Raw genomic sequence first — 25835 nt, forward strand, 5'->3', positions numbered from 1 at the left:
TAAGGAATTATTTCCTTCCTCACCAAAATATCGGTAAACACAAGCAGTGGTCATATGTTATTGAATGTGGGGTCTGATAACGATGTACACCTATCTGTTGTAAGAACTGGAGCAAACTGAAGCATTGTAGATTACGCATTCCAATCATGCGTACTGGTGGTTGCATGTGCAGCAAGGCGCATCTTGCCTTGTCTCGAGTACGAATAATGCACGCCCCTAGTATCCAAGTTCGTGTACCAACAGTAGCCGTCAGGTTCTGTACTTAAACCACTCATTCGTGTACCTACCAGTGCATACAATGCCAGAATGCGTATCCTTTATAATTATGTTATACTGCGTCAAAATAGACCTCGGTAGAAATCAATGCCCTAGTCGCTTGTTGACACGTATTTACGAAATGGAGAAGGCCCGTGGTTGGCTATTCGCATACTCGGCACAAACAACATTCAGCTGCGACTACCTGTAGGCCTACGGCACGCTGCTCGCCACACAATGCGGGGACAACGCTCTCGAGATCTCTCGAAATGTCTCGCGAGAAATGGTGCCTGCACTAGTCTCGAGACCTACCGGTCGTCTCAGACCGACCATCACCAGTTTGTCTTAATACCCTCTTTTTCACCTACACACAACACTACAGCCACCTTTGGATAAGGGTGGTTGAACAAATCCATGGTATCCCCTACCTTTTGTATGAACCGACTAAAGGGAAACCAGGGGCTCTCAACTTGTGAGTCTGGCATTGTTACCTGTGTCGGGCTCTTTTCAGACCTCATTCGTTTCTGACCATGACAGTCTTTTTTGTCCAATACCTTCAATAACTGCTCAGTTGTACTTCCTCTTGAAAAACTTTTCAGGGTTTTCTTTACATAAATCTTCACATGATAGGCATTTAGGAGCTACGGTTATTTACTTAGATTGGAGGTAGGATGTAAGGGGAAAAACTCAAGAATATTGAAGTAGTATTTCATTATTAATTACAATATGACAATTTTATTACACAAAATTATAAACATACAAGCAAAATACATTCAACATTGGAACTAATATTTGATAATGCTGTCATTTTAGAATGTTTAGATACAAGTAATTTTTAACTATAATCTAATTAATTAATCACTAGAATGTTCTGTGGTTTAATATCACCTAATTTTCAATAATACACAGGGTTTTGACAAGGGCGAAGGATCCACATGGAAGTCACGGAGACCACCTTTATTTTGAAATACAAATAAGGGCTTGAAATGTTATACAATGTATACAGTCAACGCGAACTAAGACCTAAAGCGAGGAACGAATTCAGTCCAAACTTGTTGTGAGCAGGGGTCTACTCGCTGTGGTAAGATGTTTAACGATTAAGGCTGTTGGGAGATGGAGTACCAATTACTTGTCCTATCCAAGATTGTTTCCTAGAGCAGAGATACACGCAAAAGTAGCTCACATTGATCTGCCTTATATATAAAATTTCTGAGCATTGCCTTTAAAACTCGTAATACCCAGTGATATCTGGTTACCCAAGATTTACTTGATGTATTCACGTAATAAAAAGCAGACACCCATTCACTCAAAAACAGATCCTCTTATCAAGCTACCCGGGTGCTTGTTTGTTACAATTTTGCAAGATACAAATATAAGATAATGTAAAGACTAGCAATGTCTAAATGTTCAACCGTACTGAAAAGGTAAAAGAGCTTGCGTTAATATTTTTCACCGCATATCCACAAATTTGAAAGGGAGAGATTTTCTTATGGTGAATAGTAGCTACATGCCCACCCCCTTGAGTTGGAATAATTGAACTCATCGACTAATATTTAGTCATCATAATAAGTTCTTATTCCAAGAATATATCATTTAGGTCTACACTTAAACCTGACGACCACACACTAGATGTTTTTGTTAGCAATTATAATGTATAACCATATTGATTAGTACATTCAGTTTTATATAGAGAAGGTAACTCCATAATTTTGCAACAACAAAATTTAAAGCCACAGAATATAGTGGCTTTATGCTACCATCTTAACATGCCACTATTTGAAACTGGTGATTATCCAGTATTGCTAGTATTGAAGTTACCAGCTACCACATAGTACAGCACCAGTCAAAAGTTTAAAGAAATCACGAAATGTCATCTAAAACAAAATTGAGCAACTAGACCTCTGTAATTTCTTTCTGAGCTCTTGCGTCTAATAGGACATTCATCACCTGATTTCATTAAGCTAGTCTAAACACTGTAGAAGTTATTAACTCTTGTAACGTCCCACTAAAAAATAAACCTTATACTCTATTCCGTTGCAAGTATCACCACCAAGAATTTTTTGTAAACTTAGCGATAGGTGGGGGCCATTTTTGTATAAATATAAAAATTCCAAAAATGTGTGGCACCGTATTCTTTGCGTTTATTTTTTTTGAAGCAGTGGCAAGAAAGTTGATTTTTCTTTGTCAAGGTCTCGGGGCGAGCTGCCGGCATGAGAAATAAGTTTCATCTGCACTCTGCGGATGGCAACCGAGAACACATTTCTTATGCCGATAGCTCACAATGAGATCTATGACAAGAACAAGAAAAATTGACCATCTTAGCTCTGGTTTGAAAAAAAATGAACACACAAAAAAGGGTGCCGCATGTCTTCGGAATTTTTATATGTATAATAAAATGACCCCCACCTATTGCTAATTCTACAGAAGAATCATGGTGGTGATACTTGCAACCAATAAGAGTATATAGTACATAGTATTTCCAAAAATTTTAACTTTCTGATGTGTCCTTGGAACAGTGAAAAATGTATAACCTCTACAATGTTTGGAAGACACGTACAACAATTTGCCCCTCCCACATTAATGCTGAAAAGTGAGGATGGAAAAACGACACATAATGACAAGGAAAATGCCAAAATCATGGCAAAAGCATCCATTAAACTTTTGAATTGTGAAGAACCCCAGGAACTTTTAGCAATTAATACAGACACGCCCATGAAAACCCTGCCTGAACTCATAAAACCCCCAACAGTCCAAGAGGTGGAAACAGCACTCAAAGAGTTGAAAAGTTATAAGGCATGCTGAGAAGACCAAGTTTTTGCAGAAATGTGGAAATATGCCAGTGATACAGTTCGAACATCCTTACACATGGCCCTAACAAAAATCTGGGTAACAGAAAAGTTCCCCGAACATTGGACCGCAGCCATAATCCACCCACTCCACAAAAAAGGAGATAAAAGCAATCCAGATAATTACAGAGGTATCTCTCCTTAGACTGCACATACAAGATTTTCTCCAGAATCCTATACAGGAGGATCAGAGAGCAACTAGAGGAAGAATTAGGTGAATACCAAGGAGGCTTCAGACCCTGGGGAAGCGGTGCAGAACAAATCATCACTTTAAAATTAGTCATAGCATATTACAAGAAGCAAAACAAACCTCTTGCAATAACCTTCGTGGACTTTAAAAAAGCTTACGACTGTATCCATTGACCTTCAATGTTGAAAATTTTAAGAAATTTTGGGCTCCATCCAAAATTAATCAAATTGGTAGAACACACCTTAACCAACACTAAATCAAAAGTAAGTTTAGAGGGGAATTCTCTGAGCCATTCATCATAAAAACAGCTTAAGACAAGGAGATTGCTTGTCACCACTGCTGTTCAACTGCGCCTTGGAATATATAATGAGGGAATGGTACAAGAGTAACCCAAAGAACATCCGAATTGGAAGACCCAAAGACAACAGAAGTTTAAATTGCCTAGGATTTGCCAATGACCTTGCTCTCTTGTCCAACAATATTCAGGAAACCAGACAAGAAGTTATATCACTACAGGAAATAGCACAGAAAATTGGTCTTTGAATATCTTTTGAATAGACAGTAATCATGTTTACTGACCCACCGCTCATAAACAAAATTGCCATAGGAAACCAAGAAATCAAAATTGTAGATAAATTTAAATATCTGGGAGAAATCATAGCATATAACCTCAATGAAAAGCCAGCATGGCATAACAGAATAAATAAACTGACCAGAGCACAATATGTCACCAAGAATACCTACAACAAAAAGGGCCTGTCAATAGCAACAAAATTGAAACATTACAAAACAGTCACTCAACCAGAAATAACATACGCAAGTGAAACCATCTTCAAAACAACTAACACTGCACAAATAGACAAAATACTCAAGATAGAGAGAAGAATCATTAGAATGTGCACCAACAAATCATACGAAAAAGATGGACACTGGAGAGTAGCTTCTAATGAAACAGTCTACAAGCAAATAGAACCAGTAATGAGCACAATCAGGAAGAAACGCATTTCATTTTTTGGACATCTAATTAGGACACCAGAGAACAGGATCATCAGAATAGTAGAAAAATTATGGAATAGTAAGTGCAACATTAAGTGGATTACAGAAATCAAGGAAGATTTGGATGAACTACAAATTACAGTGGAAGACCTAAGAAACAAAACCGACAAAATCAAGAAACTTACAGACAAGCAAACCAGACTGCAAATCAGAATCCACAAACAGAAAATAGGAAGGGTGATTTCCAATTAAGAAAGAAGGATAAGATCAGAGAGAATGAAGAAGTACTGGGCTGACAGGAAACTGAAAAATTCTTTATATAAAGTTGGCTAGATTGGTCCAATGAAGGCCATAAAATGTAAATAATAATAATTTGGTGTAACTCAATGAAATCACATAACGTACATCATATTAGATGCGAGAGCTGAGAGGAAAAAATACAGAGGTCTAGTAGTACGATTTTATGTTCTAGATGACATGCCATGATTTTTTTATGTGGTCCTAAACTTTTACTCTATATACCAGAAGGTCTTCCAACTATGCAAGCTGCTACATGGTAGCTAGCAAGGCATCACTGTACCTTGCAGAAGAACTCTCAATTTCTTGGAAGTCTGACCTGGGTAAACAAGTCTACTGTATAGGCATGGCACACAAAATGGAACAGCACATCCAGACTCTGGTTCGCTTCCTTACCAGCATGTTTGCACTCCTTTTCTATCACATCTAATGGACTCATTATTTAATTAATTTAGGGACTTGACACAGTCATCAGCACTGTGGCAAAAGGATGCAAGATTTCTTTTAACAACGAGTGAATGGATAGAGTTACAATTAAGAATTAAATTTCTTCAGGAGTAATTCTGTTATCATATGTTTCACAGGTATTTTAGATCCATGTACACTTAATTTGCAGTTTTGTGTAAGAGAATTATGGCACGTCTAGGTAAAGAACATATCAAAGATCTTTGTTTTCCAATAATTTCATTGAAAAATTCATAATGCATTTATTTGTTCCCATATTTGCTTCAGTGTGCAAATGTTCGGTATTTCACATTCCTTGCTTAGAAGTTATCCTTATGAATATCACTAAAGTAATTTTGAACATCCTAATGCCTTTCTTTTGTCATCAAGTATAGTTACCCTGATATTTTGTTCCCGCAAGTAATCAAATTTAGTTACGTCCCTGCAGCGATAGAACATCAGATGAAGACCCCGGTTCTTAATATCACTAACTTTGAGATCAATACGGGTTTTCCTCAAGTACCATAAATCAAACTTGAGAACCTGCAAGTTCCTGAAGTTACAGATAAGTTTCAAGCACTCCACAGTAAGCTTTGAGCAGTTGTACAGATCAAGGTAAGTCAGCCCTGGCACACTCTCGAGTTGCTGCATTCCCCGATCGGTAATACGATTACTCACAATACTTACTGATGTGAGCTTCTGAAAATAATGGAGGTTTCCTAGCGAACTATCATCCAGTGAAGGGGAACGATCAAATGATAACTTTCTAAGTAGTGGGAAGTTGATTGCAAACGAACGGAATGAGTCACCGTGTGCGACAGTGTAGTAGTGCAACTGAAGCTCGACAACATTTGGAAAATATGAAAATTCTGGCAAACTACCAAAATACAGAAGTGCCAGGGACGATATATTTCTAAGCTGAAGACCACCTTCTAAATGTCCGTCACTAACTTTGTCACAGAAATTTCTCAGGGACAAAGTATTCAAATTTGTACATACTAACAAAAGAGGTATCACACAGTACCCATCAGTTGTTAGGCAACGAAGTGCTAATGTGCGTAACTTATGTTTCTTCCTTTCTAAGAAATATGTAAGATCTGCCTTGGAACAGTAGTGACTTAGCAATTCTAAATGCTCCAGATTTGGTAAATTATCAGCAAGATATTTTAAAGTGATGCCACTTGGTAAATTATCAGCAAGATATTTTAAAGCATTGCCACTACGTTCTTCTTGGGTGAGAATTAGGACCTTAATATTAGAAAATATGGGAGTATCTTTTGATCTGACATAGTCCAAGAAAGTATAAATTGGAATACAAAGTTGTTGAATATCCTGACAGCACTGAACCATAGTTTCAACAACAGAAACATTAAGGTTACACGTAGATAGATCTATAGCATGCAACTGGGGAGATAATTTCAGAATGTTTTTTACTCTTCGTCTGTCAAAGTTTGGTCTATACACGTTGCACCTCCACAAAGTTCTGTGCTTCCACACTTCCTGCCACCAGCGGCACACAAACGGAATACGCCTTACTAAATCGTCGTGCGAACAGTAGGAAAATATTTTGAGCAGTATCTCTGCAGGAAACATTTCTGGCCTCACATTCATCTTGGTAGCAGCTGAAAAAGATAGATATGTATCCATAAGGAAAAAGTATCACTTTTACAAATACAGAACATTCAGAACATAATTTTCAACCATAAAAATTATTTCGGTCTTATTATTAATGCCACAATCCTGTTTGAGGTTAATGCAGAACAGACACATGAAGTTTGTGGAGAGAAGTGAGCAACTGATCAGTTCGTTGCAATGACCTGGAGCTAAATACAAGTCAGCCAGTGGGAATTTGTTGGGGTTCTGTTTGGAACAAGATGAACAATACCTCGAGAGACTGTGGAGTTAGTACAAAGAATAAAGGCTCCTAAAAGAAAACTTGATGTGACAACTTCGATTCAGCAATCATCGTTAAACAGAAGTAACTACCAACTTTATTCATTGGATTCATGAATTGTACGGCATTGTCACAATATATATTTTCCATTGATAGCTTCAATTAAACTTTTTAATATGAACAAATGAACGGAAGACCAATCTGTTTGGAATGCCTGGCTGGGGCGGATCAATTAGATAATCTCTCTCAGCTGATCCGATATATATAGTACAATACTTTCATGAAAATCTATGTATTTCTTATTATATTTTCAAAATCTTCCTCCACTTGGAGGCTGCCAAAGACAAAGAATACACAAACAATTTCATTCAAAAATAAAAATTAAAAAATAAATAAATTATGCCTTAGCCTGGCAAATATAAGTGATGTCTGAATTTCAAAAGAGAACGGCTGAGCGCTTTCAGCCCCCAGTCGATGAAGTCCTTGGTACTGATGTTAAAGGTTCTATCGTTCATCAGTTCTATCATCTTTTAGGGACTGTCTCTCTCTTACCGGTCATGAGAACCCTCACTTCTATGTCGTCCAGTTCATATTTATTCTTATAATACGGCACTGTAGGCAGGTAGATAGACATCTTTTCTTGGTCCACTTCGTCTGGTTGAGTGTGTTTCATATCCTACTGTGAGTTCTAATATATATATCCTTTCTTCCCTTTAATTGGGATCATATCTATCCTTCTCCTGCTGCCATTTACTCCAATGCCATGGACTTCCTCCAGCACTTGAAATCATTTCTCACGGAGCATCTGTGCTATGGATGACCAGATGTGATGTCTAGTGTTTCGAAGAGCTTCACTGAAGGCACAGGAACCCAAGATGTGAGGTAATGTTTCAGTCTCACTACATCTTCTGCAGCGGTTACCATCAAGGGACCTTCCTAGTACAGCTCTTTACAGGTGCAACGTTACATGCCATTTTCAGTGCATCTCTCCACTCCATGCTAGAAAGACCATCATGGTTTTTAACTTAGCGGTTTGCAGGAGGAAACTCCTTGTACAGACACACTCCCTGACCTTTACTTCTCAACCGGCACCATTTCTCAAATTCAGATTCTCGTAATTTATTTCTGAGTTTCTTGGTGTCATACTCACCGTGCCTGTCCTTCATATCCTCAGTTTTACCATTTACATTTAACTCAGTTAAGCATCTGTTAATTTCTTCATCTAGATTTATAGTGGCTTCAATATATTGGTCCCCCTCCCGTTTCAGAATGTTGCAGCTGTTTATGTTCTGAATCAAGGCTTCCCAGCTTGCCCTAAAAACACCTAACCCTTTGTACTGTTTATTTGAGTAAATCATATAATCTGGAGTGTCAGTAGGAAGGGATAAGATCTCCTTTAGTGTACTGTTAACAAGTTTATCAGCATCTTCCAAAAATCACCGTGGTATTTTACCTGCAGGAGCACAGCTTTGACAAATCCGTCCGTCTGTTCTACTGGACCGATTTACTTCATTTTTGTTTTATTCTCTGTGGAATTACCTGTTGGTGAATCATAAGACATTGATAGTTCTCAGTTCGATCAACTTTGGGTAATCATAAAATCAAATCATTAAATGATCACTCCAATAATTGCAGGTGAAGGCTGACCCTAGCCCGAAATACATTCTGTATTTAGCAGGTTGAAAGCAACTAACACTTTAATTAATATTCCGATCTAATTATGTGATTTTCATCCTTAGTAATGGCATTGCATGCAGCTATGTTTCATTACTTCCTGTCAAGCCAGAGTATTCACTTCTTCTGATCATGGAATAATATTATTCTGTGTTATATACTCTTTGATTCTCTGACCTCTCCCAGCTTCTTAATATACTCAACAGATGGCCGAACTTTCCTAATAACTTACATGCTGCTTATAGGAAACATCGACGTATGCGACTAGCGTTCTGTATCACTATTACCAGTAACAAAGCGGGAGGGACAACCTTTTGATAACGTTGATATCTACTTACCCGTACCAGTATTTAGTCACAGCCAATTGTATGTTGCACTATCTCGGGCACAATCGTTTGAAAATATTAAGATCCAGATACGCCCGAATGGTCGAAGCACAGTGAATACTGAATAGAAAAAAGTGTTATAAACTATGTAACGAATGAATCAGTTGTTATGTACTAGTATTAAACGTTCAGAAAAATATTGAGAAGGGCAGGCAATAGTGTATGACTGCGACAGGCATATCAAGATGAGTTATCTGACCTATTTATAATGAATGCTGTGAAGCAGCGCAGGTCCACTAATAATCTTATTAAAATTCCTTTTAGGAAAAATCAAATTATCATAAATATTTATATTTAAAATTTTGGCATTCGGTCTGTAAGACCATGCTGCCAGCTCTATACATTTATTAGGTCTAGGAGTAACATCTTTGCAACATGGGAAAACCACGGTACAGGAACTCAGGTTGGATGCGGATAGTTTAAATACAGACGAGAGAATGGTGCAGGAACTTGGGTTGGATGCGGATAGTTTAAATACAGACTATAGAACAAATGTATCACAATGTTAAATAGGCTTCACTTAAAAATCTATCTTCCAATAATAGTGCGAGATGATGTTACCTAGCAACCATGTATGCTGTGATTGGAATTATTGATGGATGGCCATGACCTACAGATCCAAGGTACTGTTGCTAGGAACCATCAAGTTGCACACTTTGTTACGAAAAACTTTTGTTCCACAGCGAAGTGTTTTATCACGTATTGTGACCTTTTTAATGTGTTCAAATAGTTATCATTTTAATATGTGCACTAAGTCTTCAAACAAACTTTAATATACAAACATTGAACTAACCACTCTGTAATGACTACTTGATGTCAGTCAAATACAAAAAACTTTTTCAATTGGCAAGGCACGCTTAGGAATATGTAATCTAATGTAAATGTATAAGACAGCTGAAGATGACTATGTGAGGAGTCGAAACCGGTTCGGTTATTAAGAAATTTAATAAATAAGTATTGATCAGGTGGATCTTTCTTTTCTCTCTATGATATATGGTAGATATCAATACGGAACATAATGAAATTAATTAATCAAGATGTTATTGCCAACCAGGCAAAACGCAATGCGTATAGATACAGAAACATTAGAATCAAGTTAATGAATGCCACCAAGAACATTGCATTCCTAAAAGAATGCCATGCTAACAACTTAACTCCCAAATTTCTCAGTAAATATAACAATAAACACAGATCCACTAATCAAACGCGTAACACATTGAAATAAAAACAACAAAATCTGGCTAAAAATGGAAATTAAATTCTTTTATCGTAAAAAACAGTATTTGAATAATGAATTATACCCATTACATTTGAAAGTGTCCCAAGAACTGCCACACAACTATTGGAACCACTTCCAACGCATTACTAATGACATGTCTGGGCATGCTGTAATAAAGAATTATTTGGAAAGGTAGAGGTCCTTAGGAAGAGAGCACTAAAAATAATTTTCAAACTGCCCATTCTGACACCGACTAAAGATCTGTATAAATATTGTAATATATTATCACTTCCAAACCTCCGCATAAAGGCTTCTATAATTATGATCTATAAAATTCAAAACAAATTAGTCCGCTCAAACACATCAGTAATTACCAATTCACAGATTCATAATTATGAAACAAGAATTATTTATAATATTCACTACAATCAGATTCATTCCACTAGTTATGGTCAAAACTCTCTTTGGCATTTTTCTATAACTATGTATAACTCGCTTCCAAAAAATTTAAAAATGTTACCAACTTTATCTATCTTCAAAAGTAATCTAACTAAATACTTGAAGTAGTATGGTAAATATGGTTAGGAAGCTTTGTCCTATCTTATCTCTTACACCATGTTAAATTATATACTTACTGTATTTTATTTTGTAATCAGATTGTGAATATAGCTGCCATTGTCATTTATTTGTATTGCACCAAGAAGAGCCTTGGCTCAGGTGCCTATATTGAAATGAAATAAAAAAATTAAAAAAAAAATAGAAAGCTTAGCCATAAAAAAACAAAATACCCTCAGTAAGAAACTAGAGACTTTAAAACAGACACAAAGAACGAAACCCATGATCCCCAGTACGAATAAGACCACTTCATCCCAGTGTAAATTAGACACTGAATATAATTTCCATCTTCCTGTTACAAATCTTACGAACACAGCGTTCGACGAAACAGAAACTGATATATTGAATAGGGGTCCAAAACATAATTTTGGCAATACGTCAGTTTTACAAAATATTACAACTACCGTCACGGAAGCTGAACTAGCAATACAGAAAATTCCATATGACCTACGAGAAGAAGTTAGACATGACATCGCAAAAAAAACTACCACAGTACATTAACAAAGTACAAGAAAATAATTCATACAGTAACAAGGCGAATTTAACACACATAAACAGTCTAAAAAACAAAATTAAACAGAACAATCTTCTCATAACAAAAGCAGATAAAGGTAATACTAGGGTAATCATTGACAAAGATGAATACATTCAAAAAACGAAAGAATGCTTCAAAAATGACACCTTCCGGATCATACGTAAAGATCCTACAAATACGATACAAAGAAATCTCAAGACCTTACTCAAAAACACACATTTCTTACTCACAGAAACGGAAGCAACAAATCTCATAACAATGAACTACCGACTGCAAAAGCTCTTCCTAAAATACATAAAGATAAACATTCCTATGAGACCTATAGTAGATTACAGAACAAGTCCTACATATAAGTTATCACAATTTATTTAAAAATTTCTTTAAAAAACATTACTTTTTCCAAGCTAATAGAACAATACGTAATTCAGTAGATTTCTGTAATAAAACAAAGGAGCTACAGTTAGAACAATACCATTCCTTAGCATCATACGACATAACTAATATGTATTCGAATATACCCACTAAAAAAAACAGATATAATCTCATCCAATCTCAAAACTCACAGTAAACTAAGTAACTTAGAAATCGAGGAGTTCATAACATTACTTGAATTCGCCGTTAATAACAACTTTTTCAGGTTCCATGATACAATTTATCAACAACGAGGCTTACCGATGGGGTCGCCCGCCTCCGGTATACTAGCCGAAATATATATAGACCATCTCGAATATACCTCAATCAGTACAAAAGACAGAATATTTTTTTGGTGCAGATTTGTTGATGACGTTTTTGTCATCGTCGACAACAGACTAACTAATGACAACACCCTTCTGGACAGAATAAACACCTTAGACCCACATATACAGTTTACAAAAGAATCAGAGAATAACTGCAAATTAAATTATCTCAATCTGACTATTACTAGACATGAAAGTCACTTGACCTTCAAAATTTATTGCAAACCCACTCACACAATAAACACAATAAGAACAGATTCCATTCACCCCAATTCCCATAAAAAAGGAGCGTATCACAGTATGGTTTACAGGGCCTTCAACATACCACTATCAAAAACTGACTTCAACGAAGAGATACATCTGATTCAAGAAATAGCAAGAAAAAATGGATACAAGAAAGAAATAGTTAATTCAATCATTCAAAAGATCAAATCTCGACCCAAAACTAAACTATTAAAAATAGACAAACCTAGGAAGGACTACGCAACCTTCACCTTCAATAACACACACATACCCAATAACTAACATTTTCAAAAAACACGATCTCGAAATAGCCTTCAGGACCACGCATAATAGCAGCAGCATCATACTTAATACCAAGGCTATTAATAATAACAATAAATACCTTCGTTCTGGAGTTTACCAAATCAACTGCAATAACTGCTTAACAAGTTACATAGGACGTACCGGTAGAAATATTGTCGTCAGATACAATGAACACGTCAATGCTGTAAAGCACAATCATTTTTCAGCGATAGGTCAACATATGGTCGAGTACAAACATAATTTTACGAATATAGATAATGATATGAAAATATTAAACACAAACCCCAAAGGACCCTTACTCAATATTACAGAAGAACTATACATAACAATAGACCAATACACCAACCCCAATTTCAACATTAACGAAATAACCGAAAAAAAAAAAAGAAAAAAAAAAGAATATTTTATTTAACAAAATTATCCAGATTGTAAAAAATTACTATCTTAGAACAATCAACAAACAACGTCACACGCAAACCACAGCGCAGGTGACGGACATGCCTAACTCTACCCCTACACACATGACAGCTCCTCCTACCCACCCCTCCATTCCCCTCACGACAACAGATACTAACACCAGAAGTACACGCTACAGTACACGCCAAACAGCCAAGCTGCACGCTTCTCAACCATTCAACAACAGTAAGTAACTTGTACGTACGCACACACAAGTAGACACTTTCTGAACACCTTAAAAAAACCTCTAATTTAATTTAATTTACTTTTTACAGATAGTTATCAAATGTCATAGACCGGAAAAGAGCCGCCAACAACAACTGCTTTTACACGCTGTGTAATCTGCATTTAACGGTTTCAAGATTATTTACAACTTCAGCAGCACACACTCATCTTCAAATCTGTACACTTTAACAATATCAGAGAATTTGCAAGCTATATAGTGCTTGGACTTTATGTAAATATAATTAATGATGCAGAGTGCCCCATACGAACTTGGCATGTACACTTTACAATGGCGGAAAATGAGAGTATCCTCCATTCAATACATCTATATTCCGTCATTAGACGGAGCAAACAAATTCAAACATGTTTCGGCTCGCTTGAGCCATCTTCAGTGAAAAAATTAGGGGGGTTGGAATAATTTACATAATGTAAGTTGAAAAAATGCTAAAAAACATAATGAAAGAGCAAATGAAAAAACAAACAAAAGAGAGCCTAGACGGAAACAAAATTAGCATTGATGTATTGAATGGAGGATACTCTCATTTTTCGCCATTGTAAAGTGAAAACCGTCAATACGGAATGATTCTAATATCTTGTAATTGGCATGTATACATAATGTAACAAGTGTTCCATATGAACTCATCTAACTTGCATGAATGATTATACCCTTCACTTGAATTATTACTAGATACCTGCATCTTGGAGTGTACTTTTACCTTGTGTTGTATTTTAATGTATTTTACACAGTTTATACTTAACAGGTCACTTAACACAGGTTTCAAGTTACCTGATATATCATTATTATGAACGTAATACTATTCACTTTGAGAAATGTCAATTCAGCTTCTGACACATATTCTTTCATTTGACAAGGTATACAAGCCTAATACAAAATATTATAAGAGCATATGCAGCTGAATTCAAGCAAAAAAACTTACCTTTTTATGCCTGACGAATTAAAATAACGAATAATGACAAAGTCATTCTAAGAACGTGCTTTACCTGTAAAAACTTGAACAGTAATAGTATATATGTACATAGCAAAGTGTTTTATCATGTATTGTGATCTTTTTAATGTGTTCAAGTAGTTATCATTTTAATATGTGCACTAAGTCTTCAAACAAACTTTAATATACAAACATTGGACTAACCACTCTGTAATATGACTACTTGATGTCAAATTCAAAAAACTTTTTCAATTGGCAAGGCACACTTAGGAATATGTAATCTAATATAAATGTATAAGACAGCTGAAGATGACTATGTGAGGAGTCGAAACCAGTTCTGTTATTAAGAAATTTAATAAATAAGTATTGATCAGGTGGATCTTTCTTTTCTCTCTATGATATATGGTAGATATCAATACGGAACATAATGAAATTAATTAATCAAGATGATTGATGTTTGTTGTTTAAAGGGGCCTAACATCAAGGTCATCAGCCCTAATGGTACGAAATGAGATGAAATGAAATGACAACTTAAAAGCCCAAAATCCTCCACTGACCAGAATTCAAAGCATGAGGACGAAGAATGAATGAATGGATGGATATAAATTTAAAACAATCAGTGGATCCGACCCACAGTGCCTCATATGCACAGAAGCTGGCTCAAAACAATAGTATTACTGACCAGGGACTGCTTCTATAGCACGATGCTGAAGCGATTATGCTTATAGTTGAAACGGGTCCAAAATCCAGGTCATCAGCCCCTCATAATGGTGTTTATCGCTAGGAACATAGAACCACGCTATGTGTAATGTTGCGGTACTAATCAAAGTAGCAAAGACTTGCGGTATTCCACACATTATGGTACTATTCACAGGTAGTGTAATGCGCACATGTAACACAGACCTATGGTGTTTCGCACATTGTGGCACTATTTGCAGGCAATGCAAACCTATAAAGGCAATGCAAACAAATGGCGTTCCTCACGTAAGTGGACTAACCACAGGGACTCGTACTATCCCGTGGAATTCCTTATACAGTAGGAACTGAGCATAGGTAAGGCAGAACCATGGTGTCGCTCATATAGGGGACAAATCTCAGGTACTGTAGGACCCACCTCCTGATTCACACACTGTCGCTACTAATCACAAACCTATTGCGTACCTAACATAGTGGTACTACGCGCAAGTAAATGCAACCCATGGTGTTCCATACGTGATGGTACTAATTACAAGTAGTTTCATGGTTCTAATTGGATCATCCCTTGGTCGCCGATTTTAGTCGCCTCTTACGACAGGCAGGGGATACCGTGGGTGAATTTGTCTGCCTCCCCCACCCACTGGGGGCCAATGACACTACTGTCCGATTTGCGAGCTGAATACTGGAGGCTCAGGATAACAACTGACAGCAGACATATTTGAACTCATTTTAATAGTATAAAATCCTGTGTGTCGTAGGAAGAGCTTTGCTCAAAAGGAGAAGAAAATTTCCTGCAAGTTTCACTTCCAAAATTTAATGGAGAGAGGAAGCGCGTTTGCTCAATGTTCTTTTGCACATTATCCATAAGGTCACAGAGTTGTTGAACATACCGTGAACAAAATTAGTGACTCTGAAGTGTAAACTGGATGTGATGGTAGATCTCGGAGGCATTTGTCACATAATGCAACCACTGAAGAATAAAAAGTTAAAACATAAAAGCTCACATTGATTTATTTCCTCGTGTAGATTGCCATTACTTTTGTAGAGATTCCAAAAAGACTGTACTTGGAAGCCGTTTTTAATTTAATCCTCATGTACTGCTTATATCGAGACAAGTACTGTCAAGAAGAGAGTATCACATCTGTGTCTCTTTGTTTATCGAAGCATTTTCAATTCTTACAATCCACCATTGTCCTTTCATATTCCAAAGAAGGATCAGTGTTCTAAGTGCAATGCTTATCAAGCAGCTACTGATAAAGTTCCTTCACAAGAAGACTGGGATAATCACAAAAGGCAGGAAGTTAATGTAAATCAAAGCTGACAACAAGCAGCAAACAACTAATGATGGAGGCATGACTTTTAGATCAATCAGTTTTGATCTGCTAGCTATCCTGAGTGTACCATATGCAGGTGACTGATATTTACTACAAATCAAATGTAAGCTAATACTTACAAGTTTACTATAAGGGATACCAGCAAAAATGATGGGTTTTGTTATGTATGAGACGAATGCAATGGATGGAAGGGCAGTTCAAAAATTGGTAGTCATCTCGTAAAATACATCTTCAGTTTACCGGACTCTGTAACGCACTTAGCATCGTTCAGTGACACTTGCAGTGGACAGAATGGAAATCAGTTTGTCGTGACTGCAATGATGTATGCAGTAAACAAAAAGTTAAAGTTGGAAACAATTGACCTGATATTCATGGAATTAGTTCATTCTTACCTCAAGGTTGACTCCCATGCACGCAACAATTGAAAGGTAGAGAAAACACCTGAAAGTGTACTCTACCCACGATGTGATTCAAGCATCCAGAATTAATCCTCACCCTGATCAAGTTACAAAGATGAACGATGATGAGTTTTTCAACCTGAAGGAGCAGAGAAAGTTGTAAACAACGTCACAGTTAATGATGATGATGAAAATTTCAACTGGATTAAAATAAAGTGGATTAGGATCCAGAAGAACAAACCATTCATTATTCAGTACAAATAATGTCTTTTGGATGGAACTTTTTCTGTAATAGATGTATCACAATGTCCCAGAAAGAAGACAAGGTTGCAGGAAAATGTGACGAACTGGGAAAATTTCTTTCTAGAGCTAGTGTAGGGGAGAGAGAGGCAATGGGACTCCTCGGGTAATGGGACTCACTCCTCTAAATCCCCCTCTCCTGGTAGCAAGCATTCTGTAATCTGCTTCAATCTAATGGGGAGTCACCATAACATTGATGCGAGCCGAGTGTCAGCCTGAACTCCGTATTTCTTGTGCTGTTCAAAAATATTTGTTTTGTTACATCGTCTTTCATCAGAAGAGTTGAATTTATATTCACATACGTACTAAATTGTCCACCTTTTTCTCAAAAGTCTTCAGTTTTCTGAATGTGAAATGTAATATCTTGTGATACACACGTGATTTCCATTTTTCCTTCATCGGTTATAAAATGCCAGGACAGAAGGTGTCTAGAGGGGTAATCGTACACGCTCTGCATCTCATTACCACTGTAGGGCGTACAATTACCCCCTCTAAACAAAATGGGTTTTATATTTTATCAGAGGTTTATGTGAATGATACATGTACACTATTAGCAAAATAAGTATATTGCATACAATTAAAACTAAGAATTGTACTTTCAGTTGGTTCGAAACCGTAACAGGGCTACAGATAAGGCTTCTTGGTCGGAAGAAATGTTAATTTTTGCAGTTGCTGCTGTTAGAACTGGACGTAAAGTGCATGAGGTTGGGTGTCAAGTTTGATAGGCATGAGACAACTTTAAGGAAGCATTTGAAATGTGGCTTAACAGGAGGACCGAAGATGGGGAGGAAACTGGCTTTACTGAACATCAAGCAAAGGAACTTTGTTCTCACCTTCTTCAGTTGGCTAGGTTATTTTACGGCATGACAATGATCGAACTACGACGTGTTGCGGACAGGATCATTCTTTCTAAAAATTTTAACAAAACTACTAAGTTACCTGGCAAGGACTGGGCGCAACATTTCTTGAGAAGAAACCCAGAAACCCAGAAACCCGAAGCAGTAACGTAAACAGAATTTTATAATTTTATTAAGCAGAAGACTATCATAATCTCTCAACTGTCAGTGAAAAATGTATATTTCCTTCGTCACATATTGATAATGTTGATGAAACCAGCATTTCGACCGTCCAGAAGCCACCTCCAATAATTATCCGCAAAGGTCGAAAGCAAGTAGGGGCGAAATATTACCATATGTTGCATCATGAGACCTATGGGTAACTATATACCACCCATGTTTATACTGTATATTCTGGTGTGAGGATGTCCACTGCAATAACAGGTGGAGGCCCTCCAGGAAGCATTTACATGCGCTCCAAGTCAGGATGGATGAATGAAGACTTGGTACTGCCGTGACTCGAGCATTTCGCTGCACACATGCAATCATCAGTGAAGATTCCAACTCTTCTTTTACTGGGCGACAATTCGAGTTTCACATCACTTCAGTGTTCTCCCTAGGACTATTTTATTGGGCGCACTGCCCCGCCGTTTTTACAGACCGCCCGGCTAACATAACCCAGATACATGCCAGTTATGTAATATTAATACATATTCAAGTCATTGCGTGCTCCAAACTTAAATGTAAATACTGTAAAACTGTTCATTTAAATGATAAATCATTACTGTCAGCATATCGCATCAATTACATTGAAGTTTAAATGTTTTGCTTGACTATAACGTAGTGTCGTGGACGAGCGGTGACTGGATTAGCGTGGAATCACACGAGAGCACTCGATTCCTCATGACGTCACAAACCCGTATGGCACTCTCCAGCAACCGAGTGGTAAGCCCTGGTGTTTGATTGTGAACAAGCAGTAGAAAGAACACTAGAACGTTCTTGTTTGTGATAACACTGTATGTTGGGTTTTCAGCCCAAAGGCTGGTTTGATCCTCTACAGTTCCACCAACAGCTGTCATAGATAGCCTAGGTGACACTGAAGAGGCATACTAGGAAAGTGAGGAGTGAGGTAGTTTCCCCGTTGCTTTCCTCACTGAGCCAGAAGTTGCTATTGCATATCAGTCTGCTAAGCCCACTGAAATGCATGCACCAACCGACCCTATGAGCGATATTTTCACACCATTCAGAACGGGGACTGGCTGCATAAGGAATGGCATTACTGGCATTGCTCGTACCTCGGTCACTTTCATATTGTGTAAGCCAATGATGAGACTGAGTGAGGTCAATGAAAGTAACAAATTTATTCTAGCCCATACCAGAAGACATAGTGCACTGTAAACACTACATCCTGCCAGCAAAGACACACTAAATTAGTTAATGTTTACCTGTCTGATAGTACTGTTAATATCCTTCGTGGATCAGTAGTAGAGATAGTGGGTTTGAACGAGGCAGAGGTAGTCGGATTTTTGAAGGGCAACCTTCCATGTCGTACGATGTCAGCATGTAAAAGATCTCTGGTGACATATATGGTGTTTACACAATAAAAGTCACTAAAACTCCATCTTTGACATTCAAGAGAGATTCAGTTTACTCTGTCATCTAGTAGGCCTAGAGTAAAAGGGAACATCAAAATTGACAAGCAAGCAGCAGATGGCATCAAATTAAAATGTTGGCACACGGTAGCTGAGGTCATATTATTATTATTATTATTATTATTAATGCCCTGAGGGGAATAAATTGAGGTTTTTTTGTATTCATTTTTTACGTAGTATTCCCCACCCGGTTACTCATTCCTGCCACCCAGCTGATGAAAATTTCTGGGGAGAACACTGCACTTTCCTCCTTTAATTTCTGCAAGGAGAACGGAATTGTTGTTGTATCAATTCCTCTCCTATCCCTATCAGTGCATCAACAAAGGTCTAGGCCCAAGCAGCACTATGAAATTTTGACAGCCATACCTAGAAAATCAATATTAGAGGAGTTGGAAAAGAAGAGAGAGAAACGAGCACACAATGGTCAAGAAGACTCGAGTTGCAAATTCAAGAAAATGAAGAGAAAGAAGGTACTTTTTCAAGACAACAACAGTTCCTCAGATGAAATATGTGATGATGAACTTGGTCAAGATGACGATAATGATGATTACACAGAAGCAGTGGTGTCTGGGTTGCCACAGAGGAATACCACCAACGATGTCTGCATCTTCTGTGGTGAAAGAACTACATGCATGCCATTGCTCCACATGGGTGGGTAATGGTACGCAAAATCAATTTCTATATTTTGATACGAGTAGAAGACTCAGGAACTTTACTACTTGTGTACTTGTATTCCACATTCCGTATTCCTAAATATATTTCCTATCAAACTGAGTACTGTAAACAATTTTGATGCATCATAGTACCTTATACAGGTGCTCTGCCTTAGATGCGTGCAAATGCCCCTCTCTCTCCTACAACCATAAGTTGCCGTAAGTGAAAAGAAGAAAAAAATCGCCTGCCGTTGCTGCGAAGTGGAGTGATAGTCAGGAATACAGGCATTTCTTAGAAGAGCTTCCGACAGCCAAAAAGGTTTCGTGTGAAATATCAGAGGAGGAAGACTGACATTAATGATTAACTTTTGAATTTCATTGAATCATGATAACCTTTCTGATCATATTTGTGTGTAATTCCGTTCTCCAGATAGAGATACTTATTATCGTATCTGTCTTAATGATACACAAAAATGCCAGAAGTGTCAAGTGCTTGCAACAAAAAAATTTATTCATTATTACTGCTTAACCATTGTTAGAAGATCCAACTGTTTAATTGAATTTTTACATGAATCAATGTGTCATTTGAGTGTTATCCTTATTTGTTGATATTAGATTGTAATTGTACTGCTGCAAAGTATCAAACATTAACCCAGATAAGCCTCAGGTTTTGGTATTCTAGTCTAGTTCAACAATTCCCTGGTGAGTGATTGTCTTCATAGCCTAGTTACAGTTTTTTGTTGTCATTTGTAAGTTTTCAAGTATTGTAGGTACTGTTGTGCAAATGTGTTCTGATAAGAAGGTAACATGATCTGCTCTGCCATGGCAGACCTTTTATAAGTATTACTTGCCATTATTCAAACATACAACAGTTATTTTATATGTACACTGTAAACATATCAATACAGCATAATATTATGTTACATCTTAGTTATTTCTAAATACAAGGCCTTCAGGTCCACCCAAACCAGGCCATCCTATACAAAGGACGGAAGGCTAATACAAAGAAGTTTGTTCTAAAACAATACCTGCTACATTTTATTACAAAACTTAGCAGTCAACATACCCGTAACGTTAACTGATTAGTCTATTGTTTTTGGTTTTAGGAGAGGCCATATGCACTGTGGAAAATCACTAAACCTTGATGAAATCTTAGAGATATTAGAAGAACAAGCAGATGACCAGATAATGCTGTTGAAAATATTAGTGATGAAGATTCCGGTGATGAATCTGATGTAGACAAATAACCTTCCAGGAAGTATTTTAAGTGCACCAGTTGAGGTTAGGGGATTTGAAGATGAAGCAAAAGAACCCATCCAATTCGACAGAACCTGATGCCATCATGATCTAGCGACATATCAAAAACAACTCAAGATGCAAAGCATGTCCTAAAAAGACACAGAAGGTGACACTGAATTGGAAATGTGATGACTTAGATCTAAGCTTGCTGGACTGGGTACCCTATCAAGGACCGTTGAATAACATGTCACCCATTGATTGGTTTAGTTTATTTTTCGATGGCGACATTATGCATCTGATGGTCACTGAAACTGACAAGTATATTGCTCATAAACATAAGCTAGGAGATGAGATGATACTACACAGGAAATGAAGTGTGTAAAGTCCATCAAGGCATAGAATGTACTGGGAAAACACACTGAATACTAACAATGCACTTGTTGTTTCTACAATATCACGAGATCTCTTTGATTTAATATTCCGACATCTACACATGAATTATGCGGAAAATTTGGATAAGGAAGATGATTTTACTAAAGTGCGACCACTGATAACTATTTTGAATGGTAAGTTCAAATCACAGGCCCCTCAAGCAGAAAACCATAGCATTGATGAAGCTATGGTACCATATTATGGGGGCCATAGATGCAAATAATTTATCCAAAATAAGCTTGTAAGACATGGTTTCAAATTATGGATTGGTGCAACTGACAATGGATTTATCATTTGGTTTGAGTTGTAAAAAGGAGTATCAACTCCAATAAAGGACTGTTACCAGGAATACGGCCTATGTGGCAGTGCTTTATTACAGTACTGTGACGTTGTGAGGTCTATGAATCCAGATGCAGTCTTCATTTCTTTTTCGACAATTTCTTTACTAGTGTCACTTCGCTGCTACATCTAAGAGAACGGAAAATCAAGGCTACAGCCACAATTTGAGATAACAGGACATCAAATTCCCCCCTAGTGGATACTCCAGAACTTAAGAAAATTAATAGGGTCTTTTGATTTCAAAACTGCCTAAGGAACAATAATAACACTAAGTGTCGCATCAAATGCTGTGCCTGTGTACCCGCTGCAGTGTGTTTCACACTACTCTAGGAAGGAAGAGAGGAAAATTATAATTTCTCAGCCTCAAAGTGGGGCCAATTATAACAAACATATGGGTGAAGTCAATCGTTCAGATCAAAATAGATCTCTGTACTCACTAACCATTTGTGGCAAGAAGTGGTACTTCCCAATTATAATGGCAGAGCAGAATGTGCGACTTCTGCACAAGCAAAGCGAAGGGGGCTCGACTACCTTGGATTCAGGTGACGTTTTGTTACTGCACTCTTAGAAACAAGCAAGCAGGCAACTAAAAGGGGACCAAGTAAACCATCACGAATGGAGCACATAGATTCTAGGTACATGATATAGATGTTGATTCCCACAGGGAATCTGAAATATTTGTCCCGATTGAGTAAATTTATAATACCACTATAAATGGTCCGTTATTGGACAATATACATTTTTCTGCTAACTCATTCCTGGTTGCAAGCGTTTCGCGTGTGCTAGGATGGGCTCATCAGTTGGTACCTAGCACACCTACGCAGGCCTACGCAGTGGCCTCCACGATATGCACTAGCCAAAGTCTTGGTAGGTGTGCTAGGCACCAACTGCTGAGCCCAACCTAGCACACGAGGGCGAAACGCTGGCAACCAAGAATGAGTTAGCTGAAAAATTTATAATGTCCAATAACGGACCATTTATATTGGTATTATGAATTTACTCATTCGGGACAAATATTTCAGATTCCCTATGGGAATCAACATCTATATCATCTGATGGCCAAGCAGGCATCAATTTTTGGTAATGAGACAATGTCTCTCATAGTGCATTGGCACTGCCGGTGGCTCCAAGTGGCCTACGCAGTGGCCTCCGAGGTATGCACTAGCCAACGTCTTGGTAGGTGTGCTAGGCACCAACTGATGAGCCCAACCTAGCACACGAGGGCGAAACGCTGGCAACCAGGAATGAGTTAGCTGGAAAATTTATCATGTCCAATAACGGACCATTTATATTGGTATTCTAGGCACAACCGGCTAGACCATTTGATCATCCCTCAAGAAACTATAACAAGATGTTGACATTGTCACCAGGAGACAACAAGGTGCAGAAAGTGTGACATTGGTTTGCATGTCAAGTGTTTTGTCGCGCATCATAAAAAGGAATAGGTACAGTGTTCGATACCTTATTTGAGTGTGTGATAATTTGACCCTGATAATGCGTCAATAATTGAATTTTATGTTGCATTATAAAATACGGTATAGCATTATTATAAATGGTACACAATGGCCAGTACATCCAAGCATTCCATATAGTTTGTCCCAATGTTCTCCTCTAAAGCCCACCATTTTTGAGTGAAAATAAATTAATCGGCAAAGAAAAAAAAAGGTTTCAGGTTTATCTGGGTGTGCCCTAAGCCATATCCCTGCCGTATACCGTTACGTCATTTTCAATCTCAGATTGGATTCGACTATTCTTAGGAGTTTAGTACTTTATAAACATTCATTAGCCATTTTTATTAATATTTTTAGTAGAGCCTCCGTGGCTCAGACGGCAGCGTGTCGGCCTCTCACCGCTGGATACCGTGGTTCAAATCCCGGTGACTCCATGTGAGATTTGTGCTGGACAAAGCGGAGGCGGGACAGGTTTTTCTCCGGGTACTCCGGTTTTCCCTGTCATCTTTCATTCCAGCAACACTATCCATTATCATTTCATAGCATTTATCACTCATTAATAAATCACCTTGGGAGTGGCGACCCCATTGTAATAACAGCCTATATAAGTTTCATTCATTACATCCCTGACCCGGTCAAAGACTGGAAAACAGGTTGCAGGTTTTCATTTTTCATTTTCATTAATATATTTAATGCTATTTATTCGGGGCGCCGACCTAAGATGATCTGCGTGTATTTGGAAATTGCGGAAGTGTATAAAGGACGACACAAACACCCAGTCCCTAGGCCAGGGATGTTAATCGTTTACAATTAAAAACCCCTTGACCCGGCCGGGAATATCGAACCCGGGGCCGCCGGGTGACAGGCGGACGCGTTGCCCGCCACACCGCGGGGCCGGACATAGGCTACTTTACTCTCTCCTTCTGGCATCGACTTGTGGAAATCAAAGAAGTGATCTCATCCCATTTATACAATCAAGTCTCGCATGTTACAAAATGAATCTTAAACTTACGAACTTCCGGGGTGTACATCGCAGCGAGAAGAAAATTTCGCAACGGAAGAGCAAATAAGGCAAGACCAAAGAGGATAGAATAGGCTATCTATAATAAGGAGAAACTTGGGAGAAACAGTCGAAGCAGATGCAGATTCAGTCAGGTACTCTCTGTATTCAGCAGAAGAAGCTGTTTTGTCCCATTGCTTCCCTGTGCTTCATCTCGGTTCCGTAGAACGAAACTCAGTTTGAAACAGATGCAGATCATTGGTGAATGATTTATAACAGGGTATTTTATGAAGCAGCTTCGAGCTATTTCAAAGTAGCAGCTCTTCTTTTTGTTCCATCCCTACTACCGAAATAGATCGGAAAATGTTTACAGACTACCGATACCGCTGTAAGCCGACAAAACGTGCGCCGACGTTCATGTAGATCGGCAGCAACGTTGCACGTGGCAGAGAAAATTCACGCCGTGCCTACTAACATGCAAGGATTATATAAGAGAACGTGTCATTCGAAGAAAATCGTCAAATAAGTAATTTTTATTCGTCCTGAACATTAACAGTAGCAACGGTAGCTTCGGAAGCCGCTCACTGCTCCACCAGCGTTGCCAACAAGCAGCGAGATATTTAAAGTGGCTAAAAGCGGCCAGAAATGGCTAAAGAGTGAGAACCTTTTAGATACGACTGAAAAGAAAGCAAAATTTAAAATTAGTACACGCATTCTTTTTGAATTAGTACGGAGTGTGATATTATGTGACATAACTCACCTAATAGAAATAAGTTACTTCAATCTCCCCTCTGGTGTTAATTCCCTGTTCAGTATTTCGGGTTTTTCTACTGTTTTCACTTATATGTATGGTACGTTTACTCAAAAATGAAGCACAACACCGGATGGAATTTCATAAATTAAAAAACACACACATTTCCCTAGACAGCGAAGTACAAACCTCTGTCTTCAAATCCCTTGTAGAGTATTTACTTCCATTCGGTTTCTGAGTTGTTTTATTCAACTTCGTCCGTGTTTGGTCTCAGCAGGAACTCTAACCAGTAACCATTCTCCAAAATTAAATTGTTTCACTACGGCCTACGGGCCTACTTGACAATCGCGTTCTGAGCGAGCACCAACTGTAATCGGAGTACTTGTCTTGACTTGTCTTTTGACGGGCTTCGCACAATAGCAGTTGTAATCAGAGTAGTTCGAAAACTCGACATGTGGCGCTGGCGGGCTTTTTTTCTTTTTTTTTTTTTTT

At 37.8% G+C, this 25835-nt stretch overlaps 1 protein-coding gene across 2 annotated transcripts; it reads right to left on the reverse strand.

Moving 5' to 3' along the window:
* Window positions 1-1038: 1038 nt before the first annotated feature.
* Window positions 1039-25835, reverse strand: LOC136886304 (F-box/LRR-repeat protein 2). 2 transcript variants are annotated; one of them, XM_067159045.2, is made up of 2 exons: window positions 25533-25835; window positions 1039-6650 (listed from the first exon to the last, which is right to left on the reverse strand). In XM_067159045.2, exon 2 carries the CDS (start codon window positions 6637-6639, stop codon window positions 5374-5376), a length of 1266 nt encoding a protein of 421 aa, XP_067015146.1. In that variant the 5' UTR covers window positions 6640-6650; window positions 25533-25835; the 3' UTR covers window positions 1039-5373. The 2 variants fall into 2 exon arrangements, with proteins under 2 accessions (XP_067015146.1, XP_067015145.1); XM_067159044.2 differs by having other exon boundaries at window positions 25353-25835.

This window comes from Anabrus simplex, chromosome X (assembly GCF_040414725.1).
Source record: "Anabrus simplex isolate iqAnaSimp1 chromosome X, ASM4041472v1, whole genome shotgun sequence".
Classification (NCBI taxonomy): Eukaryota; Metazoa; Arthropoda; class Insecta; order Orthoptera; family Tettigoniidae; genus Anabrus; species Anabrus simplex.

Coding starts and splice junctions, on each gene's coding strand:
- LOC136886304 (XM_067159045.2), bottom strand. CDS start 6,639: ATGAATGTGAGGCCAGAAATGTTTCCTGCAGAGATACTGCTCAAAATA.